At 44.6% G+C, this 19,849-nt stretch overlaps 2 protein-coding genes across 7 annotated transcripts; both read right to left on the minus strand.

Moving 5' to 3' along the window:
• Positions 1-3,711: 3,711 nt before the first annotated feature.
• Positions 3,712-12,806, minus strand: arf3a (ADP-ribosylation factor 3a). 3 transcript variants are annotated; one of them, XM_023844502.2, is made up of 5 exons: positions 9,680-12,806; positions 7,581-7,851; positions 7,207-7,317; positions 6,393-6,517; positions 3,712-6,044 (listed from the first exon to the last, which is right to left on the minus strand). In XM_023844502.2, the coding sequence occupies exons 2-5, from the start codon at positions 7,726-7,728 to the stop codon at positions 5,883-5,885; spliced, it is 546 nt and encodes a 181-aa protein (XP_023700270.1). In that variant the 5' UTR covers positions 7,729-7,851; positions 9,680-12,806; the 3' UTR covers positions 3,712-5,882. The 3 variants fall into 3 exon arrangements, with proteins under 3 accessions (XP_023700270.1, XP_023700271.1, XP_023700272.1); XM_023844503.1 differs by lacking the exon at positions 9,680-12,806 and adding an exon at positions 9,557-9,669; XM_023844504.2 differs by lacking the exon at positions 9,680-12,806 and adding an exon at positions 9,350-9,536.
• A 350-nt stretch (positions 12,807-13,156) lies between these two features.
• Positions 13,157-19,338, minus strand: wnt10b (wingless-type MMTV integration site family, member 10b). 4 transcript variants are annotated; one of them, XM_072712950.1, is made up of 4 exons: positions 19,252-19,338; positions 15,595-15,857; positions 14,863-15,296; positions 13,157-14,561 (listed from the first exon to the last, which is right to left on the minus strand). In XM_072712950.1, exons 2-4 carry the CDS (start codon positions 15,755-15,757, stop codon positions 14,070-14,072), a joined length of 1,089 nt encoding a protein of 362 aa, XP_072569051.1. In that variant the 5' UTR covers positions 15,758-15,857; positions 19,252-19,338; the 3' UTR covers positions 13,157-14,069. The 4 variants fall into 4 exon arrangements, with proteins under 4 accessions (XP_072569051.1, XP_072569050.1, XP_023700240.2 ...); XM_072712949.1 differs by lacking the exon at positions 19,252-19,338 and adding an exon at positions 19,021-19,151; XM_023844472.2 differs by lacking the exon at positions 19,252-19,338 and adding an exon at positions 17,513-18,303.
• Positions 19,339-19,849: the final 511 nt, after the last annotated feature.

The raw sequence follows: 19,849 nt of genomic DNA on the forward strand, positions 1-19,849 counted from the left end.
AGGTCGGGGAGGAGGTCCTTCTCCAAGTGGAGGAGTGAGGGAAGGATGGAATGGGAGATCGACAGGTGGATCGGTGCGGCGTCAGCAGTGATGCGGGCGCTGCATCGGTCTGTCGTGGTGAAGAAGGAGCTGAGCCAAAAGGCAAAGCTCTCGATTTACCAGTCGATCTACGTTCCTACCCTCACCTATGGTCACGAGCTATGGGTAGTGACCGAAAGAACGAGATTGCGAGTGCAAGCGGCCGAAATGAGTTTCCTCCACAGGGTGGCTGGGCTCTCCCTTAGAGATAGGGTGAGGAGCTCGGTCATTCGGGAGGGACTCAGAGTAGAGCCGCTGCTCCTCCACATCGAGAGGAACCAGATGAGGTGGCTCTGGCATCTGATTAGGATGCCTCCTGGATGCTTCCCTGGTGAGGTGTTCCGGGCATGTCCCACTGGGAGGAGGCCCCGGGGAAGACCCAGGACACGCTGGAGGGACTATGTCTCTCGGCTGGCCTGGGAACGCCTCGGGATCCCCCCAGAGGAGCTGGAGGAAGTGGCCGGGGAGAGGGAAGTCTGGGTTTCCCTGCTGAGACTGCTGCCCACGCAACCCGACCTCGGATAAGTGGAAGTTAATGGATGGATGGATGGATGGATGGATGGATGGATGGATGGAACTCAATGCTTCAATATACCAAGACATTTTGGAGGGTTCTATGCTTCCAACTTTGTGGGAGCAGGTTGAGGAAGCCTCTTTCCTATTTCAGCGTGACTGTGCCTCAGTGCACAAAGCCAGGGCCATAAAGACATGGTTGAGTTTGATGTGGAAGAACTTGACTGGCCTTCACCGACCCTTGATCTCAACCCCATCAAACACCTTTGGGATGAACTAGAATGGAGATTGTGAGCCAGGACACAATCTATCAGTACCTGACCTCTAAAGTACTCTTCTGGATGAATGGGCAAAAAACCCCACAGACACACTCCATAAACTTGTGGAAAGCCTTCCCAGAAGTTTTGTAGTTGTTATAGCTGCAAACTGATGCCTATGCATTCAGAATCTGATGTCATACAAGTTTCTGTAGGTGTAATAGCCAGGTGTCCCAATACTTTTCTCCATATAGTGTATTTGCTTATACAAAAAATCAAATGTAATCATGGAAGTGAATGACCTGCAGGGATAGAGGAGACGGTCCAGGCCATATATAAAGTTTATAAAATTTAAAAATTTTATATATAAAATTTAAAGAATTCAAACCATGTGGGAGCTGGAAGTAAGTCGATATGGTTGCATCAGTTATATCTATGTATGTTTTATCAACAAAGAAAAATACATTTTATATGTTTAATGGGATAAAAAAAGAAAATGAGACATTTAATATAATACTATAACCATATTCTTTTGTATATAAATGCAGTTTTTCTCCATGTTGACCGTAGGCTTTTGCATTAATTAACTCAGGGGTAAACGTGGGTGCTAGTCCATTTAATTCTTGCCATCTTACGAACATATTTAGCATATTTTCATAAAGTATACTTACCTGATTTGTAGAAGTGAGTGTTTCTCCTCATGCTACAAGAAAAACAACGACCACAGCACACTGGATGCCTCTTTGTTGGTAAACTTCTTATTCAAATCTTAATTTAACAGTACTCAAAACCATTTTGCCAGTTTACTGGGGAAATCCTCTACATGACAACATTGAAATGTTGTTGAGAGTTGTGTTAATTAGTTGCCCCGCTAGTCAGGAAGAAAGTTCTTATATATTATTAATGGGCCTTCTTTCTTTGTAGTCGTTTTGCAGTTTGTCATTTTAATTGGAAATAAATAAATGCGTTTTCATTCTGCATCATCCTAAGCAGCTGAATTTTTTTGTTTAACATGACACTTTCCTTTTTCTGCTTTACATAACATTGAGACAGGTGGTTTCTGTCAGCAGTGATTTCTCTGCCTTCGACAAAAATATTCATTTTCACCAGAAGGGGGAGACGGACGCTTATTTAAATTGAAAAATACATTTTCCACTAGAATCCATTCCAGTTGCATACATATATAAATATGTAGGGGAAACACCGTACTTCAGGTTCTTCAGTCATTTTGCTGTGTAGCATCTCATTGGGTGTACTAGTAACAACTCAGTTAAAATAATAAAATAATTACATTTAATTTATTTCATCCATTTGGGTACCATCCTTTCATACTATAACGGCCAATCAGCATCAAGTTTATTTCCAGTGCCACAGAAATTCCATTTCTTTATTATGGATTAGGGTTTCCTAGCTCTTATAACCATTAAAATAGTGGCTATGTGACAGCAGGGGGATCCTGCACCATTGTGTTCTTAATTGCCATAATCAATCCACTGATGTCTCCAGATTTGTGAGCGCAGGAACATCAGCGGGGTGACTTACGATGGCGGGGCCAGGCCGGGGTGGTGGTCTGGCCCTCACAGCTCTGCGCTCCTACAGAAGATTGATGAATTGACTGCGGCACCGCTGCCGGTGTGTCTGCGTCCGCGCCGAGGGAGCCCCGGTTACGGCAGGGAATCCCAGCTATGGCACCCGTAGCGGCTCTGCTATTGTGGCTGACCAGCAGGGGGCCTCGGGGGCTGGCGGCTCTGGGAGCGACTCTGACCCACATACTGCTGTCAGGCCCATGGAGACACATTGTGGTGGGGGGGGGGGACGGTTGTTAGAGAGTTTAGTAAATTACCCCCTTAACTGAAATGACTCTAGCTCTACCCACACACCATGCTCCACTTTCCAGGGCCTTCTGACATGAGTCCATTTTTTTCAACACTCTTTCACGCTTAGAAAGCCAGGCGTGCTCAGGCTGGTTCCCAGTGTCTGAGGGCGGGGGCCTTTTGACATGGGACCCGAACCAATTCCAACTGTAATGGAATGGACCTCGAGAGGTGGTCCCAGGCCGAGCAGAGCAGTCGCCGCATGACGTGAAGCGCAGCGACCCCCCCCCCCCCCCGCGACACGAGGGGGACACAGAGCACTGGGACACTAGGTAGGACCCCCCCCCCTGCCCCCGTGACACGAGAGGGACACAGAGCACTGGGGCACTAGGTAGGACCCCCCCCCCCTGCCCCCGTGACACAAGGGGGACATAGAGCACTATGACACTAGGCAGACTTTGACATTTATGTTTCCAGGGGACATGGAATCATTAGCCTTTCGCCCCCTAAAAACACATAAATCTATAAGTGAGCAAAGAACTTGAAGCAACATTGTCAGGAGAGTCACTCTTTATTTAATGAAGGCAGACTTCCCAATAGACTATTTAAAAAATAATGTGTCTCTAAGTGTTCAGAAAGCCACATAAGTGATAAGGGAATGATATCAGCTTCTATGTAGCACATGATGACAGATTTTTGTTAATGAGCAAAAAAAAATTCTAACCCCCCCCCCCCAAGATTTTTTTTGGGCTTAATGACCTCTTTGGCTCAGCACCTGCATTTTCATGAAAACAATTAACTGAAGAAACTGTTTAGTGAAGTAGTGAAGCATTTGCTAACATGTCTGTCTGGCACTGGAGGATGGATGGAAAGACAAACGGATGGATGGACAGACAAACAGATGGATGTATACTGGCACAATTTTTTATTAATGCTAGTGAATTATCTGTGACATATAAATCAGTTTCACTCTGCTGCCCTTATTCAGCTGCATATGTAAATAAATAATTGAGGTGATCATCTTCAAAAAGTTGCAACAGGGCCATTCAAACAGAAAAAGAACAGATTTATTCTCCCTATAAAGCAGTATACAATGGAATGACTGCAAAAATGAATCACATGATAACCTGATAAACAAATTTTTCATTGCTAAAAAATATTTTCAGTTGGTATAGCTATTAAAATTGAACAGTAAACTTACACCAAAAAGTCACATTTTTAAGAGAAGCCAATGGATTGAACATCAAAAACTTTCCAAAAATAAAACACATTTTTATATTAAATAGAAATACACAGGCAATAATTACAAGATAAATAAGACATTATACAAGAATGTGGAACACCATTGAATTTTCAGACCAATTTGAGTAAAATATACATAATTCCTCTTTAGTGTTTAAAAAAAGTGACTTACTCAGGATGCTTTATCGTGGATTATTTCCATGAGTGTCTGCAGGCACAGTCAGAAGGTGGCTCACATAGACAAATGCAGACGCAGTACTCCCACGCACGGCACTGTGCATGATCATTAAAATGCAGCGTGCGGAGGACTGTCAGGCAGGCTACACAAACAGCAGTAACCTAGAGGCCTGTTACGAATAACAGAAAACTCCATTCACACTTACGTCACCGTCAATCGGAGAATGAATATTATCCGAATCAATCTGACTTAATGTCCACTAAACATCAGGAAAGTAAAATCACTGTACGGCAGATTACTACATTTTCAGCCTGGGAACGCGCAGGCTGACTACTTCGTTTCTGGCGTGTCGCTCACAATGCACGCATCACTACCAAGGAATAAGAGAAATATTTACAGAAATAATGCAAACCGACACAGAGATTAAATCATGTTTCTTGGTCTCCCCCTGAAGTACACTTGCAGCACATGTGGAAATGCGCCGCGTGCAGCCTTGCCGTCCTCCTGTGTGTCTCCTGCACGAAGCAGATGAATCGACTGTGTGAGCTCATTCCCAGCTCTTCTGGCCATGCGAGGCCTGGCAAGGCTACTTTCGCACGCAGCAGAGGGCATTGCGGCGGCGTGGATGGATGACCAGCCTCTGAGTGAAGCGCTAGGGCTCCATTCCGGTACTTTGCCAACCTCAAACACGACGTAAGTGCAGCTCAAGTACAACGGTGACAGCGACACACTGTTCCCATGTCCAGGCGACTTCGCAGGAAGCTGATGTTACTGACAGCCAGAACGGCTTAGAGGGGAACAGAAAATGAACTGGAGTAGAAAATACACAGCAAAGTGTTTTCAGCGTTTGTTCAGTCGTAATCCCAGCATGCCTGCTGTTATGCGTGTATAGCTATATCTATGTGGCTGTTGTCTCCCTTCAGCAGCAGCTCCTTTTAAATATGGTAGCGTTAATTAAAAAAAAAAAAACAGCAAAACCAAATAAATGCACCATGACAGTCACAGCTTGTAATAAACTGTAATGAAAAAAAGCAGCTTCTGCTGGATCCGTAGCTATTACATAAAAAAAAAAAAAAACGCTGAATGAAAGAACAACTGAATTGACTTAAAGATTTGAATCTAATTAGACAGATTAGTTGCACGCCAGCATTTAACGAAACCAAACCCAGAAAACAGATGGAGCTAAGTTACACTATTTTCTCAGCCACTGCCCACGGCGGAGAAGTAGGGCCATTTGTTAAATCGACACGGAATCTTATTCGCAGTCTACGAGGTCACACAGAGACTTTACAACGAAAGCATTTTCTCGTTCCACTCAAAAGTCACAAACTCACAAAACGTAGGTATGACACCCCATTCCAGAAGAGACGCCATGAAATGTGACATATCATCACACAGCCTCCATCCCTAAATGCACGTTCTTAGCAGGATGAGCTCGGGGGGGGACTTAAATAATTTTGTAGAAAACATGACTGGTGTCGGTTCCATGGGCCCAGCATGATATGCTTTCATGGGGCCCAAAATCTTTAGTGACACCCCTCCCCTGCTCCCATATAACCTCAATCTGACATTCTGCAAATAAACACAAACGAGTGGAAGATACCTGACTCGCAGTATTCCCACTTTCATCAGCAAGACATTCGGCCAAATCAGCATGCAGCGGTTCATTGTCTGACCTGTGTGTGAGCACGTGTGCCTAAGATCCAGCCAACACTCACCCACCCAACAACAGAACAGCAACAATAACAACAACGACGAAGACAAAGACTGTCTGGCACGCCCTTGAGCGCCAGGCCTGGCTCACTTCTTGTTCTTGAGCTGGTTGGCCAGCCAGTCCAGGCCCTCGTACAGCCCGTCGCCGCTGGTGGCACAAGTGGCCTGGATGTACCAGTTGCGGTGCCGCAGGGAGTGCAGGCCCAGTTTGTCCGTGATCTCGGCCGCGTTCATGGCATTGGGCAGGTCCTGCGGGGGAAGCGTCACAGGCTAGAATGCATCTTTCTACACATTTAACCTACGTGTTGCTAAGGATTTCCAATTCTGCATAAAAAGGGAATGAGATAATAACAAAAGGCAAGATGAAATTATAAAAGCAGATCTGAGAAAACAGCAGCAATCGACAGAAGGATTCTGAGTGAACCATTAAACAAAGAGAGAGAGAGAGAGAGAGAGAATACAAAACAATAAAGTCCTCTGGCTTACAGTCTAAAAACCCATTTTCCCCCAATACTGAGAACTAAAAACAGCTTGACTTTGTGGAATATGGGTTTCTGTTAGTGAAGAGGCAGACTTCTGGGCGGGGGGGAGGGGCACCTGTTTGTTGGCAAAGAGCAGCAAGACAGCGTCACGTAGCTCATCCTCCGCCAGCATCCTCATCAGCTCCTCCCGCGCCTCGTTCACCCTCTCCCGGTCGTTACTGTCCACCACGAAGATCAGTCCTGCCAGTGCCGTTTCAAGCTTTTTTTTGGTTATTTTGTTAAATTAATGGAGGGTGAATAACTTGAGTGAACCTCAAAATAATGAACAAAGGTACACAGAATCACCCAGGGATACAAGATGATTATTGGTATAATAAATATATGTAAATAACTGTAACTGTAGCATATCTGGACTATCTAAACTTAATTTTAACTAATGCTGCGGTACCAATTTTTTAAGTAATGCAACAACTGGACCTCCACATTTGAACCCTGGCACTGGGATTTTTAAAGACACATTTCCAGTATCTGATCTGGTTAACCGCCAGATCCAGCCGACTTGGCGGACAGATCTGGCAGTTCATTTAAAATGATGTGTTTCAGCAAACAAAAAAAAAATTCAATTCTACAGAGAAGAAGCTGGAGGCAACATGATTTGTTAAAACGGCTGTCGGAAACGGGATTCCAAAGCTCAAAATGCATTAGAGGCATAATCATAAAGAAGAAAAAATCTGAGAAGAGCGCCAAACAGCCATTAACTCTGGGTGCTACTTTGACCCCTAGCTGGCCGCTGGTGTCCTGCTCCCTACCACAGCACACGGCATGTTCTTCGCTTCTTCCCCGAGGCATAAAGAGACCAAGCCGCTCAGTGTTTATGTGGCTTAGCACCCTGCTGGACGTGCATCCATCTGAGGGCCCTGCAGACTGACCTTGGGTGTTCTGGAAGTAGTGTCTCCAGAGAGGCCGGATCTTGTCCTGCCCGCCCACGTCCCACACCGTGAAGCTGATGTTCTTGTACTCCACCGTCTCTACGTTGAAACCTGAGAGTGTGTGTGTGTGTGTGTGTGTATGTGTGTGTGTGTGTGTGGGGGGGGGGGTGACATATCTGTTGGTTCAAGCCACAGATCGCAGCGATAACTAGAGAGAAAACAATAGTACTAGCAGTGGAGCGAGAACATGGAGTTCTGCCAGAGTGCAGCTTGTATACATCCTCCATTTTCACACTCCCAACAGCGACACACATCTCCAGAGCACTAAGTAAATGCACTCCGCAGACACGTGTGCATTACCACCAACTCCCTACCTATGGTGGGTATGGTGGTGACGATCTCTCCCAGCTTGAGTTTGTACAGGATGGTGGTTTTCCCAGCTGCGTCCAGCCCCACCATCAGAATGCGCATCTCCTTCTTCCCAATCAGACTTTTCAGCAGGTTCCCGAAAATGTTCCCCATTGCAGCCTATGTGCCTTCCAGCTAGACTCTTCTCCCGTTCCAGGCACTGGGTCCGTGACGGCTTCGAGGCGGACGCTCTGCTGGCTCGCGGCTGTGTTTCTGCTCGTCCAGGCAGCCTGTGGTCTGGAAGACGGACAGGGGCTTCGGTCAGATGCACGAGTGGAACAGATACAGAGGGGTAAATGGCAATATCCCTAAGTGAGCTGTGCTTCTTAACCTGTCAGGTAACTCCTATCATCTAAGCGTGAGTTCTTGGTGATGCTGCTCAGTGAATTAGGGCAGCGTTACCAACGTACAGCCAGTTGACCTTGGAGCACCAGAGTTTTTTTCTCTTATATTAAATTATGGAGTTTTGTTTCCTCTGCTCTGTCGTCTTCTGGCTTTTATTCACTCTTCATGTTTACTATTGTTACCCTACAATGTTGTATGTCAGTCAGTGACACTGCTCAGTTCTTTGTTAACCACTGTGGGGCAACTATGCTGGGAAGGACACTATATGAAAATGAATTAAATTGAATTAAATTGAACTGAGCTGGCCCTGTCATCTCTGATCAGGATCAGCGGCATTCTGCACTCAGTTGAGGTGACTCTTCGTGAGTGACTTGGCCAGGATAAATGGTTGGAAGATGGATGTATGGATGGATGGATGGATAGATGGACAGACGGAAGGACGAATGGAACTGAACTGAGTATTTCTGCTGTCCTTTTCCCCTCTTCACGTGTTACAGGAGTGATAAATACTACAAACCTTACATCAAGTAGCTGCTCCTATATTTCACCTATACAGCTAGACCTTAACAGACTTTACAGGTTAAATGTCTAAACATGATTTTACAGGTACCAAAGCAGGACATAATTCATCTGCATTATTACCGCGAGGCATTTTGCCAAAGCTGAATTCATCTGTATATTAGTATATATGCAGAAGGAGAAAGTGTTAATGGGCATCCCAGTAACAAACACACACACACACACACACACACACACACCTATTCTCATATCCATGTGGGAACTCATCATTCATTTCTATGGGGAAAAACTCTAATATCAACAATGACGACCTTAACCCCTACCCAGCCCTAACCTTAACCATAGGTAACCAAACAAAATACAAGGCTTTTGGCATTTCTACTTTTTTGATTGTAGTCACAGATTTTTATAAAACTTAATTTCCTTTTGTGGGGACAGAAAAAATGGTCATACAGCTTCAAAATAACAGGATTTTATCACATTGTGGGGACAATTGCTTAATTTAAAATTACTCTTAATGTACAATTATCAGATTTTATAGAACAAGCAGGCTATAGTTCCTCGGAGCGAACTGTACTACGTTTTTTTCCTCTGAATCTGTCCAATAGTTTTACAATTTAAAAACAAAAATTAAGCAATATTAAGTAATCACGCGTTGCTATAGAATAATGTGATATAAATGTATTATCCTACACTACTATTAGAAGTTATTTTATTAATAAGAGTTTACAAACATTAATAATAGAATTATCTACGCACAAAATGATTCAGCGAAATATCCTTGTTTTATTGTAACATAATGTATACAGAATATAAACATAACACTTTCACACTATGCGAGACACAAATTGTGTTCATGAACGTTGTTTACCTTCAGCAAATTAAATCAATGGCGTCACTGTTTAAATACAAATAGTTATTTAGAGTTACATGCGCACACGTATATTGCCATGATGTAAGATAGCAATGTTATATTTCACCAGCGATTGACATCTTTATAATTCGTCTTCCTCCTGCAGTCACGACACAGACAGCTGCCAATGCAACTGCGAAAGCCACTTCCAATCCTAAATCCTACCGTGACACTGCAGCAGTAAATCATTAAATCGTTAATTTGTCTTTGCTGTAGGCGATTATCCGGCGTTTTGCTCTCTAAATATTATCGATATTTTACCATTCATCCGCACGCCTCATCACTTACCTCTAATGGTAACGGCAACTGAATTTGAGCAAGTGACAGCTAGAAAGCATCGCGATATTTTGGGTTAAAGGTCCAAATGCGTGTATGGGAGGTCTGGAGACTCGCGAGAATCATCTGCGCCAGTTGTCATCGTCACCGCTGCTCTCCATCTGCGCTGTCTTCTTCGCATCACTTTCGCGCTCGTATTGCGGACGGATGAGGATAGGTTGTGTGCGTTTTGTTGTGTGTACAAGCACTGGTATTAGAGTGGATTCAAAACTTAGGTCAAATTTAACTGACTTTCTGTGCTCATGGATGCAAAAATATATGCATTTTTTATAGTGTTTCCTAATAGAAGAACGTAAGGTATAACTTAGTTTTTAATTAAACAAATGCAAAATGTAGGCAACAGCAACATGTAGGGATGGAAAACGTGGCCTTAAGTAATGAAATTAATGAATCAGCTAATAAATTAATCATATGTCATCGCCTGCCAAATGAGCGCGTTTGGCAGAACTCAACATGGAAACCAAATCTTAAAAAGGACAGAATGTGCTTCAGCGGTGTGGGCCCACAAGAGACATAATATTAGGCCGATATAAAATAAGGAATAAATAATGAAAAGTTACGTTTGTATCAGCCCGAGGAGCTTGATGTCAAAGGAGTTCCTTAACTGACCGATTTCACGAAAGAAAAAGTCGACCATTAATCGGACGTTTATAATCGCCCGACATTTGTGAGTGTTATATAACAGTATTTTCTTCAGAAGACGTTGCATTCAGAAGGCATTAAGGTAAGATATTAACTGCAAACTGGAAATAACTCGCCAACCCCGGCCGTCTTATCCATCCAGTACTGGATCTCTCCCAAATATGGCAAAAGCACGCTGCAATTTATCTATACGGCATTATGCCTGATTTCTGTTAATGTACGTCATTAGTAAATGTACTTATCAAAGACACGAAGTGAAATAGTTTTGAAATAGTGTCATTTTCATAGAAATAATGTACGTTAGCTTGAGATGAATTTAAATGACTTATGGCTAAACACCAGAGGTAGGCCGCCCGAAAAAGACCAGGAAGAGGCATGATCTTGTACATGTTACTAAATATAGACAAAGCGTTGCTAGTTACGAAACAACGGTAAAGGAAATGATATAATTTCATGTATTATTTTGATCTAAAGTATGTAATTTTTTGAGGCACGAACAATAGTCTTAAAGGCTACACAAAGTGCAAACAATTTATAGAACAAGACTTTAATAGATCTTTGTAATTTATTTAGTTTCCTCTAATCAGTAAAAACTAAGCAAACGGGAGGTTGTCTAATTAGTTGTACTTATGTATGACCACCTTTGCAAAAGTCGTGTTTCACATTGCAGTATTCGTGAAACACTGTATTTTTTGCTCCAGCCAGGTTATTCAATAATTAGTCTTGATTCAGCTGTCGATTTATGCAGTGATAAAAATAAAACGAAAACTCTTGTCCTGCTAAATTAAATTGTTTTTAACATAATCTTAATGTAACAGTAAAAACTAACAAAAAAATCAAAATATTCTAAAGATTATAAATACTTTGACTTTTCTTCTACATTAAATAAAGTGGTGATTATTTAATCCACGGTTCCTTGGTCATAACCATTGACTATTAAGTTCTGCCTCACAAATGATAATCAGAACATGAGCTAAAGTATTTTGTAAAATGACTAATTTTGTGCAACAAATTACTCATAGTTAATGAAAGCTTATGCGAGGCCCAAAACCAGCCCTGGCAAATAACTCAGACACTTGCATTGGTTCTCTGCTGAAAAATCTGTGTTAACACAGGGCAGCATCAGAGCCCTTGGGTACTGGCTAGTTCATATTTGTTGATACGTTAAGTGTTTAAACAACAAGTTAACAGACATAATGAAATGTTGAGACTCCAGTGTCCTTCACTGGCAGTGCACGCGCATTGCTGTTCACCACTGGAGCTGCAACCGACGCTCGCTTCGGCCAGAGGCTGAGGAAGAAGTTGCATGAAACAGCCTTCATGTGTGCAGCTGCAGGCCAGATTATGGGGTGATGTGGCGAGTAGGGGGCTGTGCAGTGTGTGTGTATTGGTAGTTAGTGGGGGTTATGGGGGGGATTACAGTGAGCTGCAGTGGTAGTAGACGCATTGGAGGGGGGCGGTGTAATTGAAAGAAACCTTTCCTCTGAAGTGTTTGCCAACGCATGGCCCTCCAAATATACCAACACGAGTCTCTTCAGCTACACTTGCAGAACTAATGAGGACTTGCACGTTGAGGGGGGGGCCTTTGATGTTCTGGGTAGCTGGATTCTAGCATCTGCTAACCGCCTTCCCACTCCGAGTCCCTCTAAAATCAGAGGGCAGAGGAGTGGGGATCTCGGAGCATATGTCTCCCGATGTTTACCAAGATGGATTTTGCTGCACCTTGTTTGTTTCTCTGTCTTCACCTACCGCTCAAAACGGCTGCTTTTTACCAGATGTTAGAGGAGCGCGTGACCTTTGCTGTTGCAGAAATGTGCAGATCCCGAATCTTAACCTGGCTAGTTCCTTGTACAACATGTGGGGGAAAGTGCCTGAATAATATCTAAAGAATGAAAAGTTTATGTAACATATGTTTGTTTTTTTACATAAAAAGGGAACAGTAACTGCCTCTCACTCTTAGCCAGTGGCACAATGTATCTCAAAGTGCGTGTTTGTGTTTCTCTGCTGTGTCTGTGTCTGTTCTGCTCCTCTACATACCTAAATGAACTCATTATTAATCTTCGCTGTTTCATGCCGGGCATGGCATCAGTTTCTGTCTCGCTTCCTCCTCTGTCTCTCCTCGCCTTCTCCTTCTTTCGCTGTATAGGCCATGTCTGGTTCTCATTATCCTGGGAGCAAAGTGTGTTGCCGTGTTTTTGTCAGGGGCTGCAGTGACAGAGAGGGGGAGAGGGGGAGGGAGGGAGGGAGAGCTGAAGAGGCCTTCCCGTCTCCCTGTGTCACAGATGGCAGAAACGACGACAGGAAATCCCCACTCACGGCAGCTCGGGGGAACAGCGGAGTGAAATAATAGAGGAATGATGAAATGATGACTGAATCTCTAGTCCACACCTTTCCGTGATGCTCACCTTTGTTATTTGTGTTTTTCAGCACAACCCGCCCCCCCCCCCCCCCCCATTTGTTCAAGTGCCTCAGGTCTGGTTTGATTTGGAAGGGAAGCAGCATTTACCCAAAAGCGGGAGTCGCCCACTGTCACTGAGGAAGGTGTAATCCCCAGGGTCGTGGGTCCAGGCGACACACAGCTATCCGGCAGCTCCTGCTAAGGAGGCATGTAAATCAGACAGTGGTCAAGTCTGTCTCCATGGCAGCTGAGCAAGCAGGGACGGGGGGGCTTGGCAGCATGCAGTGAATGGTTCCCCGTGGCTGAGAACGATGCACGTTCAAACACAAAGATGTCGCATCTCGTGTCAACAGCTCACAGTCTGCAAACGAACTCGTGGAAATGTCGAGGACTTTTGAATTGTTTATTTTGGGTTATCTTTCGTTAGTAGGTGCTGTGCTACAAATCTCCCGGTTTCTAATTAAATATGCAGAATATGGCCTTTCAGCTATCATGGCTGCCGGACGACCAATGCGCTGTTGCCCCCAGGGGCCTCAGTTTCACTGCAAGGACACAGAGCCGTCCTGAGTCTCTACAGCAGTGAGCAGGTCTCTCTCCTTCCATTTCGGCTCTGAACGAATCCACGGCAAGCTGAAGCCCAAGACCAGGAATCCCAGAAGAGGTTCAGAATCAATTCACCCTTAATGTCCACTGTTGACCTCAACACCCTACTGTCTCACTCCACCTCACAGATCCAAGCAAAAGCCCTTTAAAACCTTAACTAGCTACAGCTACTCATGTAGCATCAAAGTCTTGAAGGAGTCACCCCCCTCATTAAATACAATAGCAGTGTCCAGACAGAAATGAAAGTAACAAAGGAAAACAAAAAGTTTATAAAAAATACATTTCGTAATGTACAACGACATTGTATCGACTTTTTTTTTTTTTTTTTTTACTTTTTTGTCCGGTTCCTGCTTCTCTCTCTGTTTTCATTTTTCAGAAGAGGAAAGTATGTTCAGACCGGGACATGTTCAACTGGCGAGAGGAAGATCCAAATGGGGAGGAAAGATAAATGTCTTAAGTCACCTCATTCTCAGTCTCAGACTTGGAATTTTGTGAGTAACAACAGCAACAAAAATAAAATGGATCCCAGATGACAGGATAAAACCAGAGGAAAAGTGGATAAGCAGATAATGTAAGGAAGGGAGGCTCTGTGTGTAGGGGGGTATTTCTCTGGTGGCCAGCAGAGGACAGAGCATGCTCTGCAGTGGGGGGGGGGGGACAGAGCATGCGCCGCAGTGGGGGGGGGGGACAGCAGCATGCTCATTTGCACACGTTGACCCACTCTGTGACGCGGCACTCCTCGCACAGCACGTAGCAGCACCAGTGGAAGCGGCAGTGGCAGCGCTCACTGCGCGTCTGCCTCAGGATGTTGTGGCCGCGCCCGCAGCACAGCGAACTGCAGCTGTCCATTCCGGGGCTGCTCTTGTTGCAGATGCGCCCCTGAGTGCCCAGAGAGTCCAGGGTCGCCTCCCGCTCGCAGAAGTCAGGCGACTTCTCGAAGTAGACCAGCTCCCGGGAGACTGGCCGCCGGCGTCCCCTTTCTGTTCCCGTTCCCGCTCCCCTCCAGGTCCGGGGGTTGAACACACCGTTGTTCTTGTTCTGGGAGTTTATGAAGATGGCCGAGAGAAACTTGTCGCGGAGCAGCGCCCCCACCAGCCGAAATTCTGGAGACACGTACCAGCAGGTCTTGAACTGGCAGCTGCCCGACGTCCCGTGGCACTTGCACTTCCTCTTCATGTTGTCCGTTACTACCTGTCCGGGGGAATGCAAGCTCCTGATTGGGTAAAACACCGAACACGAGCAGGTACCAAGCTAATTACGAGTTAGAGGGCCACACTCACATTCCGCAAAAGCTGTGCAAACTCTTTAAGGTCTCTCCCTCATTTCTTTCCATTTATACTAAGGCTGAGGCGCCATTCATGGCTCAAAGTCACATCTGCAGACCAGTTTTGTGTCGATCTGATCCAAAGTTGTACTGTAGCTTGACAGCTTATTGGTTAATCTGTCTGGCCATAAATATTGAGACCTTAGCGCGCTGAATGTCACTCCTCACCTGTCGGCCCACTCGGTTATTGTGCATCCGCATGCGGGCGTGAATGTCACGTGGGGATTCCCGGGGGTCCAGCCAGTCACGGGAGAAGCGCTCACCGAATCGGACGTCATGGCTGCAGCCCCCCCACTCCCAGGTGTCCTGCACGGGGGAGATGTCATCTGGGAGAGGGTCTAGAAGGGCTATGGGGTGCGCGGGATTGGGCAAGAGCTCCGAGCGCTGGGACCCCAGCTGGGCGGGCGAGGAGGGTGGTCCGTATGCCCCCCTCAGCGTCTGCAGCTGCAGCTGCGTCAGCTTCAACCGTATTTTGTCGTCGTCTAGGCGGCGCTTGGCGTCACAGCCACACCCTCGCAGCTTCCCCAAGCTGCAGGCCGACGCCACGGAATGAGCCACGCCCGCCGCCAACAGGGACAGTGTGAAGGCGCTCTCACGGAAGCCTGCGAGAGGCGACACGGCACCTTAGATAAGCTCTACAGAGACAAACATTTGTGTTTTTTGACACCTGGATTTTTCACTCAGTTCCTGTTGTTTCAGATTCATTATGCCACTGTTACTCCAAACCAAACTAAAATATCCGCCCCTCTTGTAAGGACGTTTCCTCTATATGAGCCCTCATCTGTCTTCCATTACTCCTCCCACACACCAGTTCCCCATTCCCTTCTCTTCCTAGCTAATTACGTCCTCCTTCACTGCTGCCTCCAGACTGCGGAGCCCCACGGGCCCCGTGACACTCACCCCTGTTGAGGATGGCACTCTGGTGGGGCAGCTTTCCATGACTCTCCAGTGAGGAACAGTTCCACCGCTGGTCATGGAGCTGATGCTGGCACTCGTGGAGAGCAACCTGGATGCCCTGGAGTGCAGAGGCCGTCACGTCCGGGCTACGCACGCACAGCCGCATCTGCCGCTTGGTCAGGCCGGCCAGGCGCAGGCACACCGTGTTGGGTGTCAGCACTGGGTCACCTGCCACCTTCAGGCCGAGTATGTCATTACACAGCACCCTGCCCAAATGATCGAAGCGTCAAAGCCAAACTTCGTTGTCATCCCATCATATACCAGTATACAGAGAGACGAAATAGCAATTCTCAGGGTCCACAATGTACGCACAGTGCAAATAAGACAAGTCATTGTGTGCAGACATACAGGTAGCGGGCAATATGCCAGTACGATTAGCTACCATGAAATACACAGACACACATTACAGGCAGTTGAACTGGTCTAACACTCAGTTTAAACATAAGCGTTAGAAGTAGTCTATGCGGTGGAGTATAAATGGTGAACCAACTAGGGTCAAATAACTGTACACTGTCATCATTTTCATGAGTAAAAAACCTGAATAGATTTAAAACACCTTTAGCTTACCTATATCACACACGCAAATATATACCTATATACAGTACCATTAAGAAAATGTAATACTAAATAAGAAAACGTAAATTGTCAAATACAAACTGTTGAACTCTGGCGTCGAAGGCATATATCCCTGAATAAGCAGGGCAAACGGCCTGTTGTTCCTGAAATATGCACAGAGTTGGCCTGTGACTGCTGGAATGATGACCCATGCTGTCGCCCTGACTGTGCTGTGCTATATTACACTAAAATTATTACCAGCACCCCGTGCTGCTGTCTTAAAGCGAAGGAATGTGCTGAAAGCCGAGTCCCTCACATAATCAGTAGCATAGTACTAGGATTTAATGTACAGTACGCATCAATTCTGCTTTTCGAAACACTGGAGCGCCAGAAGGCACCGCAGTTTAATGCCAGCTTTCTTTGTATATGAGGAAGAGATCAGGTGGTTAAGACAAGCATCTTTGGAAACCGTCCGTGCAGTACATAGATTTTCTACCGTGTGTGTTTCCTCTAGATGCTTCTCTTTGCCGTTACTGGAACAGCTTGCCCAAATCACGGTCTTTTATTGAAGTATAGAAATTCTTCTTTCAGCAGTCTAGAGAAGTTTTTCCCGATTTGAGGAAGGCTTCAATAACTGTTCGATGTGTATGTTTTCGTATTCACACATGAATTTTAAAAGTGATTTTTTTTCCCGAGTATAGATTATCTTCGAGTATGTTGGTAAGATGATTTTAAAAATCATTATTGCAATAACATTGGTTCAATTTGCACCGCCGAATCGACTCCTTAAAATGAATTCTTCTCATTTGTAAGGACATTAACGGTATTATTCGATTTCTTCCAAATGAAGGATCCAAACGACAAGACAGCAGGAGACTTAAGATGCATAAACTTAAATGCCATTCAAATACAGCTCCCGTACATTGCATGAACTCCTATGTCTTTAATTATTGTCCATACACATCCAGCGTATATGGTTTGAATTAGAGTATGCGTGTGCCTTTTAGTCTGGATATATGCAATAAGTAGACCACAACAATGATAATAATTTTAGTTATGCCATGATTGTTGCGCTATAATTATAAACAACAGTAATTATGTATGTCTTTGGATAATCTGTACTTGTTACTAGACAGACTAATTTATTATGCGAATAATGAACTAATTAATTACCATAATTATTTTTACACAAACCACTTACAGACCACACACACCCTTTCTTCACTGTTGCATCGGTTCCCCTCTGTCTCAGCTGCGCACAACGTCCGAAACTCTCCACATTTCTCCACTCTTTCACCTTACTTACATGAACGCAGGTGACATGAACGCATTGGCCAAAATCAGGAAGTATTCCCACCGGCACTTAAGTAGTATTTCCATTTCAGTAAGCGTCTGTCTCGCCGTGACATGAAAAAACAGGGTTAGTGGGTAATATTCCCTCTGACTATGAATCGGCAAGACGATGAATCGTTGTTGCGAAAGTTAGATCGTTGTTCCCGAGAAGAAGTAGACAAGAGAAATAAGAGAAAACTGCGTAGGATGGGACGAATACATGACACTGTAGGGGAGGGGGGAGAATAAGGGAGGGGATACACCGCGACCACCGACGGTTGTTCTTGAAGTAGCAAAAGTGTCAGGTAATAGATTTCATTAGATAAATAAAACATATGAACAAAGACAAAAACTACGGTTTCGTAATTCCTTGTAATATTGTTTAAAGTTTGACGTGAACGGCAGTATTTTGAGCAATTGCCGATAATTAATTATGTTTTGAAAATATAACGATTTTGTTTGGTGAATGTTAACAGGACTTCAAATTTATGAAACTACTAAAAAAACATTTTAAAAATGTGTTCAATCCTTCATCTTTCAGTAATGGCTGAGCGACGTGCATGTATTGCCGAGAAGGCGATGGTGGAAAAGTAAAATAATAAGGAAGCATAAAAGGTCAATAGTGGCATGTGGTGTAGGCGAAAAGATGGGCATTTGAATAAAAGAATAAGAGCAGGAGAGCTCCAAAGTTTCAGTCCACGACAGGGAGGCAGCAGCAGGCAAGCGCGCGCTTATCCTCGAGGCGTTGGAACAATACCCAGTCTGGGCGCGTGGTCATCTGTTACCCCCTACCCCTGTGCCCCCAAGTCCTGCCACCACCTCCTCCTCACCGAGCCGATTTTCTATTTAATTTTTTTTCCGACATACTTTCACCCACAATATGTTTAGTCATCGAAACGTTTGAGAGCATTAAAAACAACATTTAAGTAACATTTTTCACAAATGGAACGGCGTTGCTCTTCAAAAGTTAAATGTTTCCAGCATCTTAAAGCAAATCCATGCTTATTCGTTTTGTAAAATATACATGACGTCGCCGTTGGCATCTTAATTTTTGTCTTAACATTATATGGTTATAAAGCAGCGAAGGACTAGAGCAAGTTTCCCTACGTTGTGACTGAGATTGATGCCGAAAGGGAAACAATTGAATGGGTCTATGTTAAATATTAAAAACTGCCAGGTATACTAGTCATACTTTCCGGTATCGTATCTACAAGTTCATTATAACACCTTCCACAAGTTAATCGATCAAAAAAAAATAAAAAAAAATGAAATTGACCACTCCATCTGAAGGAGCTGGCAAATTACGCTGAATTAACGCTGAAGACAGTTAGTGACATCGCCTGTAACAACACACAACATGCAAAAATGCTAATATCGGTATCGTTTTAAAGAAAACGGAAAGCCACTAAATTTGAACATAGTTAAAATTACGTCAGCGATCTGTCTGTCTGCCTCGCCTGAAACAGCGCGCCGTTAAATTACCCCGCTCATCCAGACTTCGAAAACATTCTTGTCCGTGTGAAAATGCAGACGATAGCCTTCGGCTTGATTTCCCCCCTTTCTGTCCTCACTTTCATACAAAGCTGACACGATTCTGAATGATTAGCGTACTGATTCTGTCATCTGTCAACTCATCAGAATTTCATAACGTTGAGGGGGTGTGGCTGTGGGCTTCGCTTTCTCTATGACGGAGGGGGGGCAAAGTCGACATACCCTGCAGTGATATAGAATTAGAGAACCTCCAAGTGAAACCTTCGAGACCTCTTTCTGGATCCCTGTTCCAGTTTCCATTTATTATAGCACCTCTGATGCAGAAATTTGTTTTACGCCCTCGAGGAAACTTTTGCACATTCCCAGTCCTATTTAAGTGCCTGGAGGCGGTAGTTCCCCGAGTATAATGATGGCCTTATGTTTGTGTCTCATCCAAGGAGCTCCTGCAGCTCTAAAATAACATTCCTCTCAGGCTGGTAATGCGTGACAGGGTAAGGAACGAAGTCGCTTTTTTTGTTGGATACCTCGAGGCTTTTGTACTGGGATAAAACCCATGAAGGAGACTATTTCAGGTTTTCAGTGGGTGCAACACCCCAGGCCAGTGTAGAACTTGCCAGTGACACATATTAATCATTCATGTATTTGTAAGCGGCAAAGGTGAGTGAGTGACTTTCCTCATTTTCTCAGGCTGAGGAACGCGTGCACTTCCACAGAAATGCATATGCGGATGGCCATGTCACTTCCAAACACTGATGTACAACAAAACGTATAAGTAATTTCTGACATGTCAGTTTATCAAATTGCTAATTATAGCTCTGTA

Source organism: Paramormyrops kingsleyae, chromosome 6, assembly GCF_048594095.1.
Source record: "Paramormyrops kingsleyae isolate MSU_618 chromosome 6, PKINGS_0.4, whole genome shotgun sequence".
In the NCBI taxonomy this organism is placed as follows: Eukaryota; Metazoa; Chordata; class Actinopteri; order Osteoglossiformes; family Mormyridae; genus Paramormyrops; species Paramormyrops kingsleyae.

Bases quoted from the DNA above. Each gene is read 5' to 3' on its own strand.
- arf3a (XM_023844502.2), bottom strand. From the start codon at position 7,728: ATGGGGAACATTTTCGGGAACCTGCTGAAAAGTCTGATTGGGAAGAAG. The intron at 7,318-7,580 runs GTAGGGAGTTGG...ACACACTCTCAG, and splicing joins CACCACCATACCCACCATAG to GTTTCAACGTAGAGACGGTG. The intron at 6,518-7,206 runs GTCAGTCTGCAG...CGGCACTGGCAG, and splicing joins CTACTTCCAGAACACCCAAG to GACTGATCTTCGTGGTGGAC.
- wnt10b (XM_023844472.2), bottom strand. From the start codon at position 17,586: ATGGAAATACTACTTAAGTGCCGGTGGGAATACTTCCTGATTTTGGCC. The intron at 15,858-17,512 runs GTAAGTAAGGTG...TCATTTGGGCAG, and splicing joins TTCATGTCACCTGCGTTCAT to GGTGCTGTGTAATGACATAC. The intron at 15,297-15,594 runs GTGAGTGTCACG...CGCCTCTCGCAG, and splicing joins GAGTGCCATCCTCAACAGGG to GCTTCCGTGAGAGCGCCTTC.